At 34.1% G+C, this 11,626-nt stretch overlaps 1 protein-coding gene across 1 annotated transcript in view; it reads right to left on the bottom strand.

Moving 5' to 3' along the window:
- LOC111710535 (ecotropic viral integration site 5 ortholog) overlaps positions 1 to 10,986 on the bottom strand; it is a gene marked incomplete in the record, with an annotated part of 47,483 nt that extends 36,497 nt beyond the window's left edge. The window contains 2 exon segments of the mRNA XM_023484640.1: positions 7,945 to 8,207; positions 10,949 to 10,986. Of these exon segments, the coding sequence (XP_023340408.1) occupies positions 7,945 to 7,997 (53 nt within the window).
- Positions 10,987 to 11,626: the final 640 nt, after the last annotated feature.

Here is an 11,626-nt window from a genome sequence, read left to right as displayed (position 1 = left end):
CCCCCTTAAATGCTGTAGTATTTGAAAGAAATATAATTTATTGAAGTTTATGTGTGAATTTATTACACTGCATTATTGAGGGTCCATTACCGAAAATATTGAAACAACATAGATTGATTGTTTTTAAAAGGGAGAAATCATTAATTTTGTAAAAGGGTTTCTTTTGATAAAAATTCAATATAAATAATACACAAGGTTATCAACAAAGGATGATACTTTAAGGGGACTGTACAGGAAAATGAGAGAGGGTATAGGCTGAAACCTAAGCACTTTAGGAGTGATCGAAACCCATATCTGATGTTCTTGTCTCGAGTAATTGATATAAAGCTGTGTCAAATTTATACAAACATTTTCATGCATAAAATAAAGTTGTGTTATGAAAAATGAACAATGATGATGACAAAACTGGGTTTAGTATCATAAACAATTTTATTATAAGTTTCGTCAATTGGACCCAGGAATCACCTTTTAGTATGGCACACTGCACAGGAATCACATTTCAAATATATAACAAACTGGGCCCGGGAGTCACCTTTCAATTGGACCCAAGAATTACCTTTCCTTTAATCAATGGGGCCCAGGGGCCAGGAGTCACCTTTCAATTTACAGATTGGACCGAAGAATTACCTTTCGTTTAACCAATGGGGCCCAGGCCCATTAATCACCTTCTATTTAACAAATGCGGCCTAGGAATCATCTTTCAACCACCAAATTGGGCCCTGGAATCACCCTTTATTCTAAAACAAATGAGGCCTACAAGAATTAAGAATGACCTTTGTAAGGTGAAAATATTAAACCAGAAGTTTGTTCGCTAGAAATCCTGAAACAACAGTGCTTAGTGGTTAAGTCATTATATCACTCCTGTATGCCGAGTCCATTAGCGCCTGATCCAATCAGGGTTCAGTCATGTGTTTGTTTTCTATTCTGAACCAATAGAAATTGTATGGCGGTAACATCTATCTTTCTATCTATCTCATTATCCAATAAGAGTTATGAATCCTTCAATCGGCGCTATCAGTAAATTAAAATATTTACTTCTACTAAATCTGTAAGGATATGTATTCAAGCCAACTACCTTACGATTCCGGGAGGACGGGGGGGAGTTCAGTCCAAGTCCATAGATAATTGCATGGTCCTTCTAAATGAATACGTTTTAATGCCATACTCACAACAACTAGCATTTACTCGTAGTAATGAGTTGATTAACGATTAAAATATCTATCTATCTTTGCATCTATCTATCTATCTATATATTATCTATCTATCCATTATCTATGTATCAGTCTATCTATCTATCTATCTATGAAGGTATATCACAGTATATGAGAAGGATGACCTTGATTTCTTCATCTTCTTCCTTAACATTTTCTTCGTCTCTAGGCTAGACTAGACTAGTCAAGTCCAATTCAAGGATTGTAGGTTACAGGATGAATATTCAAGGACTTTAGATTTCAAGGATAAAAATCAAGGAATTTTGAGTTAAGGAAAACATTAACAATCAAGTTTAAGGAAAGATGTTTCAGAGATCTAGGATTTTAGAGTTTATGGAATGATATTTTAAAAATAAAGTACTTTAGAGTTTAACGATAAATATTTTAAGCAATCAATGTCTTCAGAGTTTAAGGATAAATATTTCAAGCAATCAATGTCTTCAGAGTTTAACGATAAATAAAGCAAATAAGGACTTTCAGTTTCCGGATAGATATCTCAAGTGTTCAAGGGTATTTATTTAATTTTCAGAAATACCTGAAAAAGAACAGATTTTAATCTTTGCTTTAAAGTTGAAAATCTTTGGCGTTTTCAATTTTGAGTAGATATAAAAACAATTTCAAAAAATGAGGTTCTGGCTTCAACAAACCCTTTTTTTGATATCCTGCTACCTATATCGAGCAATAAGGATATATAGGTAAAAGTCAAAAACCAAGAATTAAGCTTACAGAGCTAAACACTTTAGAATTGTGGATATCGAGATCAATGCTTGATCTCCTCTTTTTCTTAATCTTAAGATTATTTTAATCTTTAGTTTGTATCCAGGAAAGTTTCTGAAATTCAACCAATCAGAATGGTATGTGGAGAATCCCGAACAGCCAATTAGAATTCAGAAGGCGGGAAATTTTAAATTTGGCGCGCTATTTTATGAGAGAGTTCTTATTGGTCAGAATCCAGAAGGGATATCCAAAAAGAGGGAAATGGAGCGGATTAAGCAGAAATCAAAAGTATCCACAGTGATAAAGTGATAAAGTGATAAAGTGATAAAGTGATAAAGTGATAAAGTGATAAAGTGATAAAGTGATAAAGTAGAGGTTTATTTATTTGTAAATAGACAACGGTTGCAAAATGATCTTTATTTCACAGGTTGGCAAATTTTCTTTAACTCTTCTGTCAGAATAAAAGAAATACTGTGATATTTGTAAATAGTTGACTTTGTGTGGTGAATTGTGTATACTCGAGTGTGTGAAGAGTTGTTTATCAATGTTTTCAGAACATTTATTTCTTATTTCTCCCAGGAGGGTCATACCATGTAGTTATACAGTAATATATAGAGTATACAGTAGGTATACAGTAGTTATACTGTAGTATATAGAGTATACAGAAGTTATACAGTAGTATATAGAGTATACAGTAGTTATACATTAATATATAGAGTATACAGTAGTTATACAGTATTATATATAGTATACAGTAGTTATACAGTAGTATATAGAGTATACAGAAGTTATACAATAGTATATAGAGTATACAGTAGTTATACAGTAATATATAGAGTATACAGAAGTTATACAGTAGTATATAGAGTATACAGTAGTTATACAGTACTATATAGAGTATACAGTAGTTATACAGTAGTATATAGAGTATACAGTGGTTATACAGTTGTATATAGAGTATACAGTAGTTATACAGTAGTATATAGAGTATACAGAAGTTATACAGTAGTATATAGAGTATACAGTAGTTATACAGTAGTATACCGTAGTTATACAGTAGCATATAGAGTATACAGTAGTTATACAATAGTATATAGAGTATACAGTAGTTATACAGTAGTATATAAAGTATACAGTAGTTATACAGTAGTATAAAAGGTAAACAGCATAAAGTATACAGTAGTAATACAGTAGTATATAGATATATACAGTATAGTTATACAGTAGTAAAATGATTTTAGTTTTGAATTATTGCTTATCATGAAAACTAAAAGTTTCACAGATTTCCCCGTTTTTTGGCGGCATTTTCAATATGTTGCAGAAAAAAATCTAAATTATTTTAATTGTGACTGATTGGTTCAGCCGTTTAAACTTTTATGGTATAAAAACTAGAAAACGGCCAAGCAAAAAAATAATTTCAAATACAGTATCTTTTACATATTAAGGTTGTTAAAAGGTTTAAAATTAAGGTTCGACATATTGGTTGTAAGGATTAAACTTCTGATTGTAAGGATTAAACTTTTGGTTGTAAAGTTTAAGATTTATGTTTATAAGTTTTAAAAGTTTTAACTATAAAATTTGAGACTCTTTAGTTTATAATTTTGGTGGCAAAGTTTAAGTGTTGGTTGTAAGTGTGTATGGCTTGACAAGAACTGAGTTTTTGCCACAAACTCAAATGTTAAAAATTCTGTATCTTTGCAACCTGATGGTGTTAACCTTTGATATTTTAAACTTAGACTATTTTAATTAACAGAATTCATATTTTAAAATACTAAAGGTCTCCGACATCGGATTGCAAAGATATAGGGATGAACAAATCTGAGTTTGTGGCAAAAACTCAATTCTTTTGAGTTGTTGAGTTTCTGATTTTAGCTGTAAGGTTACAAATTTATGTTGTATGTTTAAAAACTTGGATATGTTGTAAAGAACTTTGATGTTAGGTACTTTTACAAAGGTATTTTCCCCTTGTGGCAACTTCCTAAACGTGCAATTTTTCAAGCGACAACTTCCCAAGTCTAGCGTTCTACTGTAGCGCTCTTCCCCTATCCCATCCTAGCCGGAGCGATCTTCCCCTATCCCATCCTAGCCGTAGCGCTCTTCCCCTATCCCATCCTAGCCCTAGCACTCTTCCCCTATCCCATCCTAGCCGTAGCGATCTTCCCCTATCCCATCCTAGCCGTAGCGATCTTCCCCTATCCCATCCTAGCCCTAGCACTCTTCCCCTATCCCATCCTAGCCGTAGCGCTCTTCCCCTATCCCATCCTAGCCCTAGCACTCTTCCCCCTATCCCATCCTAGCCGTAGCGATCTTCCCCTATCCCATCCTAGCCCTAGCACTCTTCCCCTATCCCATCCTAGCCGTAGCGCTCGGTCCCCGTTGCATCCTGCGACGCCTCAGAAGTCAGAAGCCTACCTTTTGAAGTTGCCGCTTTGGAAATTGTCACATTTGGGAAGTTGCCACTTGGGAAATTGTATCTTGGGAAGCGCCCTCTGGAAAATACCTAACACCGGAATTTTTGGTTGTAAGGTTTAAGATTATGGTTTGAGGATGAGTTGCTAAGTCAATTAAAAGTTTGGGCTTCTAAAAACTAATTAGTTCTCAATTCTAGTTCTCTTCAGCCTTCATCTTCTTTATTCTTAAACTTTTCGTTTTCTCACAGGAGTTGGAATACAAGAAGTAATACAGGAGTAATGCAGGAGTTGAAATAAATGGATTAATACAGGAGGAATACAGGAGGAGCACAGGAGGAATACAGGAGGAATACAGGAGGAATACAGGAGGAATACAGGGGAATACAGGGGAATTAAGGAATAATACAGGGAATACAGGAGGAATACAGGGGAATACAAGAATAATAAAGGGGAAAACAGGAGAAATACAGGAGAATTACAGGTGAAAACAGGGGAATACAGGAGGAATGCAAAAGAAATACAGGGGAATACAGGGGAATACAGAAGGAAATAAGGAGTTGGAATGCATGGAGTAATACAGGGGAATAGAGGAATACAGGAGAATACCGGGAAATACCGGGGAACACAGGGGAATACCGAGGAAAACAGGGAAATACCGGGGAATACAGGGGAATACCGGGGAATACAGGGGAATACAGGGGAATAGAGGGGAATACAGGAGGATACCGGGGAATACAGGAAAAATTCAGGGAAATACCGGGGAATACCGGAGAATATAGTAGGAATACAGGAGTAATACAGGAGTTGGATTACATGGAGTAATACAGGGGAATAGAGGAATAATACAGGGGAATACAGGGGAATACAGGGGAATACAGGGGAATACAGGGGAATACAGGGGAATACAGGTAAACTGGTCGAGTCACGTTCGCTAACATCTAAAACTCGGGAGAACCACAGGAATGTTTTTAGCTTGGTTTTGAGATTTTATAGTGAGTGGCCTATATTGATGACGGCCGTGTTCTGGAAACATCTATAGCTGAGTGCCAAGACGTCCACTTTAATAGGAGAAAATAGTTAAAATCGTAATTTACAACCAAGCGCGGGTACACGGCGGTAGTAACTATGAGAACCCTGGGCAACGCTGGGTTCTCAAGCTAGTATATAAAATTTTTTCCATATTTTCCTGCAAAAAAGATTATCGTAAAGTCTAAGCGCAATATACTATTAATAATTCTGGACTTCAGTAATATCTTTGCAGAGAGTTTAGATAGACTTTGTTTTTTTTTTATTAATTCCGAAAATTGCTTTAAATTGTGTGTATTTTGAAATAGACAAAAAATTCTTTAAATTTCAAGTAACCCTCCATGCAAAAATGGCAATAACCGATTTACAATGATACCCTTGAAACCTTAATCTGCTCAAAAATGTGGAGAACACTGTCGTTTTTTTTAACTCGAAACGTGATAAACGTAGAAATGCACAAGACATTTTCACAAAGAAACCGCAAATGAATATAAACAGTTTAAAGAAACAAAAACATGGATATTCTTGATCAGACAAAGCTCTTATGGGTACCGTTTTAAGTAGGTCATTGCCATCTTTGCATGAAGGATCACTTAAAATTACGCTTACTGTTCCTTAAAGGTGTTTTGCTAAAGTATGAAAAGGTGTCTAAGAGAATATATCTATCTATCCAATAGAGCGCTGTTGAATCTCTACTATTCAAACTTCAGTAATTTCAACACTTTGTTATTCAGCCATATAGAGAGAGTTTACAAAATATTAGAATTTTTTTATATTGTTTAAAATTCTTTTTTTTCAATTTTTTTACCCTTCATGAAAAAAAAATAAGATTTTTTTTATGCCAGCCAGTACTACTTTTTAGAAATAAGTTTGTAGTGTGTTTTGCACCTTGTAAAACCAGTCTCCGATGTGTGCAAAATACATTGCATAAATAATGAGGATATGCTAAATTTATTTTAGAAAGCAGAACTTGAGGTTTGATAATGATAAAGATATTTGCGTATAAACTATAAAGAAGCCTTAAAAATGCTTCTTATACAGACCATGTATTTATTACTTTTACTTCCTACCTTTTCATTCAGTTTTCTTGTTTTTCGGGAAACCATTCACTCTTCATAATTATTTAAAGTTGTATTGAGTTTAACAGAATTAAAACCGGTTTGGACACTAATGTTTTCTTTAAACTTCAGGTCACTAACAACTGGTTTGGCTCTAGCTAAAAATGGCGGTTACTTGAAATTTGGCGGGAACTTGATTACAGCGAAAAATGATAAATCCGCGAACAGTAGAATCAGCTGATGGACTGGAACTGGAGAGTGTACGCACAAGTATGGTTGTGTGAGGACTGGTAGCCTCTATAGACTCTATACCAACCTCGAGCACTCATCCAACCATCCTCTACACTCAGATACAAGAGTGGAGAACACTCATAAAGGATCCAATCAACAGTTTAATAATTTAAACTTTGATAACAATTCTATCTAATAAAACAAAAACAACTTTCGGAACTCAACAGTTTGGATACCTATACCTATATTTTCTTATGTGTTTTAAGTGTAATGATAACTGTATTAATAAATGTACATTCCCCCTTTTTGACAGAAAATAACCGGTGCACAATAATATTACTAATTATAATAATATATTGGATAAAATTAGATTACTATATGAAGGTATGTATGTATGTAATAAATGTATGTATGTAGTTCAGGGGCGTATTCAGAAATTTTTCGGGGGGGGGCTTAATTTTTCTTTACACCTTTGGGGCCTGAATATCCCTCTAAAACCATATATTTCACTGATCCATGGGGGGGAGGCTGAACCCCCATAGCCCCCACCCCTCTATACACGACTCTGATAGGTATGCTTAAATGAGTGTATGTATTATGCATTTCCAAATAAAATTCTATGTCGTTTGTAAGAGCTATATCTACAATTTAGAAGTAGAACGAAATAAGTTATAATTTTCTTAAGATATGAATAAAAACTGAATAATCTATATTTAAACAGAAAATAAACATCTCAAGTCTCAAGTTTTTATTATTTTATATAATGTAAACTGTGTATATCTCAACTTAATGCTAAATTAATAGAATTATTTAGCGAGTTCATAAATCCGCTAGATAAATAAACTTGACTATAAAGTATATATAAAGTAGGATTTCTTAACTTTTAATTACTAATAGATCTACACAAAAGAAGATGAAAGAATTTAAATTAAAATAAAATCTATTATTGTTTAAAGATATTGTAAACATGATTTTAAGTGACCAAGATGGCAATGCCCGATTCTCGTAATTAAAAGCGTTGTCTGATGAAGTATGAACTATGATATCAATGTTTATAATTTTGAAAACTGATTACTTTCAATTGTGGTTAAACTCTAAAGCAAAAAAGTGAGTTGCACATTTAAACTTTAGGAAACATATGGGAATTTTCTGAATTAAATAGTTTCCACAATATCGATCATATAAAGGTTTCAAGATTGTCCTTGTGAATGGGATATTGCCGATTGCCATCTTCTTTGCCCGGAGGGTATCACTTGAAAATACGCGTACAGTCCCTTTGATATGACCTACCTTGTGTCTGAGGAGTGACCCCATCTGTTCTCAACAAACTTCTTTAGAACCATGTTATTCTATTGAACTGTACCGGCTCAATTACGGTACTATTGAACTGTACCGGCTCCCGTATTGTACTGTTTTCCGTATTGTACTGCTTTCCGTAATGTACTGGTGTACTGTGCTGTGTCGTCTTTCGTAGTGAACCACGCTGTACTGTACAGTTGCTCCGTACAGGTTTGTACTTTCCAAGGTCTCGACAACGCTAAAAGTCCAGATATCTGAAATTAAAAAAGATATTATAAAAATAAAATAATTGAGAATCAAATTGAAAAACAAACTCAAAAGTTTCGATGCCAGAGCTGGGAACTTTTGTGTTGGATACTGAAAATCTTGATAGCTTAGTCTCGATATCCACTGTGGACACTTATAATTTAACCCAAGTAACAAAAGTGAGGAATTTCCCCAGATTCTCCAGCGGTGGTGACTTTCTTTGAGGAATTTTTCAGGAAATTTCTCGAGAATCATTTCCTGTAACTGATTCCTAGGAAATTCTCGAGAAATTCCCCACAATTGGTCCCCAAGATGAGAGATTTTTGTGGAATCACAGTTTTGAGACTCAGTTTCGAGAATTTCCTGAGGAATTCTTTGGAATTTTTCCCCACAAAATTCCTCAAAAATTCTTCGGAATAATTCTCCGGAATTTCTTGAAAAATTCTTAGGACTTGGTCACCATGTTTACGGATTTTTAGGGGAATTTATTAAGAGAATTAGTTCCATGAGATTCCTTGGAATTTCTCCGGAATTTCACCCCAAGAAAATCCTGAGAATTTCTCCTGATTACTTCTTCGGAAATTCTTGAGAAATTTTAGTACTTGGTCACCAAGTTTACGGATTTTTAGGGGAATTAAATAATAAAATTATTTTCGAGAAATTTCTGGGTATTTCTCCGGAATTTCACCCTGATAAATTCCTGAGAAATTCTCCTGAATGCTTCTCCGGAAATTCCTGAGAAATTATTAGGACTTGGTCACCATTTTTACGGATTTCAAGGGGAATTTAATAAGAGAATTCATGTTTAATGTTTAATTGGCTGAATCATAACTTGAGTTTAACAGTGGTCTCCCTATTCCACAGTTTTTGGGTCTCACTGTATATCAAACTAATTAAGTTAAGAAGGGGAAGAAGAAGAAGAAGAAGAAGAAGAAGAAGAAGAAGAATGAAAAACTGTATATTCATCAGGACAGATTTTCAGAAAACATTGGAGGGGTATAGTTGTAAACCGTTCATGATAATTCCAAATGTTTAAAAAAACTGATATTCTCTTGATTTGCCATCAGCTGATATTCTCTTGTAAAACAATTAATGGATTTACTAGCTTGAGAACCCAGCGTTGTCAATGCCGTTAGTTACACCCGCCGTTTACCCGCGCTTAGTCGTAAATTACGATTTATTCCCTTTAAAAGTAGACCCACTTAACTTAGAATCTCAAAACAGAACAAAGAATATTTCCGTGGTTATTCCGAGTTCCCCAATCAAAATTTGAGGCAAATCGGTCAAGGGATTCATGAGCTATTTATGATCGGACATACAAACAGACAAACATAGATTACAACTTTATATATATAGATATAAGGTAGACGAGAAGTGCCGAAAAATCATAATTCTACAATTTAGAGTTTGCAATTACTATGTATTCACAGGATAAATGGGGAAACAATTCTACAACTTAGAACTTCAAACTTAATTAAACTAAAGAGTAAATAAAAATTTAAGGATTTGAATTTCATGAATAGTCAAAATTGTTGCAAAGTTTCTGTTAAAAGACAACTTCAGTATCTCCAGATGTATTACTAATTGTAAATTCAGGTTTCTAATGTTGTATTTAAACGTTAAAAACTTTTTGTCTTAAAGAGAACAAGGCTTTTAGGGCGCTTCGCGCCCACCTTCTATTTTAATTGTAAACATGTTCTCTTTGTATACAGTGTAAAAAAAAAGAATGTTGTGGATTTTATAAAAAAAAAAATCGCGGATTTTCAAATTTTTAAAAATCGAATTTTGTTTAAGGCAAATTTTTGAAAATTCGATTATCCATAAACCTTCCATAGGGTCACGAGAGGTCCCAAAAAACATTTGGGCCCGATCTGTTCAGCCGGTTTGACGTTTATTGGATCCAAACAGACAAACAAATAGACAAGCAAAGTATGTATAACAGATAACATATTTTTCATCTATTAATCGAAATGTTTTTGCGTTTTTACACCTTTTTTACAAAATCCTGCAAACAAAAGCGGCCAAAATAATATGAAAATTATTACAAAAATATTAATTCTGTACATCAGTGTACAATGTACAAGATATTCAATATCTATTTACACTGTACAGGAGTTCCCATTTTATCTGGGTATTAAAGGGACTGTAAGCGTAATTTCAAGTGACCCTCAATGCAAAGATGGCAATGCCCGATTTACAACGGAAATACTCTTTGTATTTATTTCTGTGAGTTTTCATATTGCTTCTTGTAAGCAAGAAATGCACAATTCACAATCGTAGAAAAACCGCAAATGAAAATAAACAGTTTAAAGGAACAAAAAGATGCATATCTAATTTATACTTGATCAGGTAAAGCCTTCAAGGGTACTGCCGTTTATCGGGCATTGCTATCGTTGCATAAATAGGATCATTTGAAATTACGCTTACAGTCCCTTTAGGGTACGCTTAAAAAATACGTAACTTAATTCTCATGTTAATCATGACATATCTTTGGTATGAAAGCGGTAATATTCTGTTATTCTTGTTTGATATTAGGGCGTATCTATATGTAGCTGTGTATACATATAGGGTCATATGATAAGGGTTTAGGTAGGTGGTTGGAGATATCTCAAGGTTCATATCAAAACTCAGAGAAAATAAACTCAATATATAAAATTTTGAAAATAAATATCAACAATTTGAATTATTTGATTTGTCGAAATCTCATGTTGAAGATTATTCGAATGGGTTGCATGTTAATAGTATTTACCTTTTAAAGCTGTTTCAGTTTATCATCACATTTTTATTTATTTTGTTCTGTAATTAAAATGTAATCATTATTTTTTTAATTCAGCTATTTAACCTTCCATCTCTCACCAATCCATTACTAACTCTTCCGCCTCTCTCCCATTTACTTAAATCATTCCATCTCTCCCCATCCACTCCCAATCCCTCCCAATCCACTCCCAATCCTTCCNTATAGTCAAAAAAGGAGAGCAAACATGATATTCTGTAAACTTGCAGTACGTTGTACGTCATAAATGATTGTTTTAAACTTAGACATAATAAGATTTCATTGGACTGTGTGTCTTTTAGAACCGGGGAGTTAAGCCTGGTAGAGATAGTGCCTGTGTAGCAATTTCATTGGACTGTGCGTCCTTCATAACTAGGGATTAATCCTGGTTGACTTTTGGACTGTGTATCCTTAAGACCCGGAAAGTTAAGCCTGGTTGAGATAGTGCCTTTGTGGCATTAAGAATCGAAGAGTTGGTCATGGTTGATCTTTGTAACGAGTAGACCTGGATAGATACGTCTTGAGTAAATTGTTATGGAGTAGGTATTTGCTACAATTGTTCACCAAAATAACCTAAACTAAACAGAGGACTAACGTATTGTTTAATGTAGTCTTCCTATTCTACAGTTTTCTGGTTATCATTGTTATAGTATC

This window comes from Eurytemora carolleeae, unplaced genomic scaffold (genome assembly GCF_000591075.1).
Source record: "Eurytemora carolleeae unplaced genomic scaffold, Eaff_2.0 scaffold1064, whole genome shotgun sequence".
NCBI classification, from domain to species: domain Eukaryota; kingdom Metazoa; phylum Arthropoda; class Copepoda; order Calanoida; family Temoridae; genus Eurytemora; species Eurytemora carolleeae.
The sequence above is the reverse complement of the archived record's forward strand: the minus strand, read 5'-3'. Positions and strand labels throughout refer to the sequence as shown.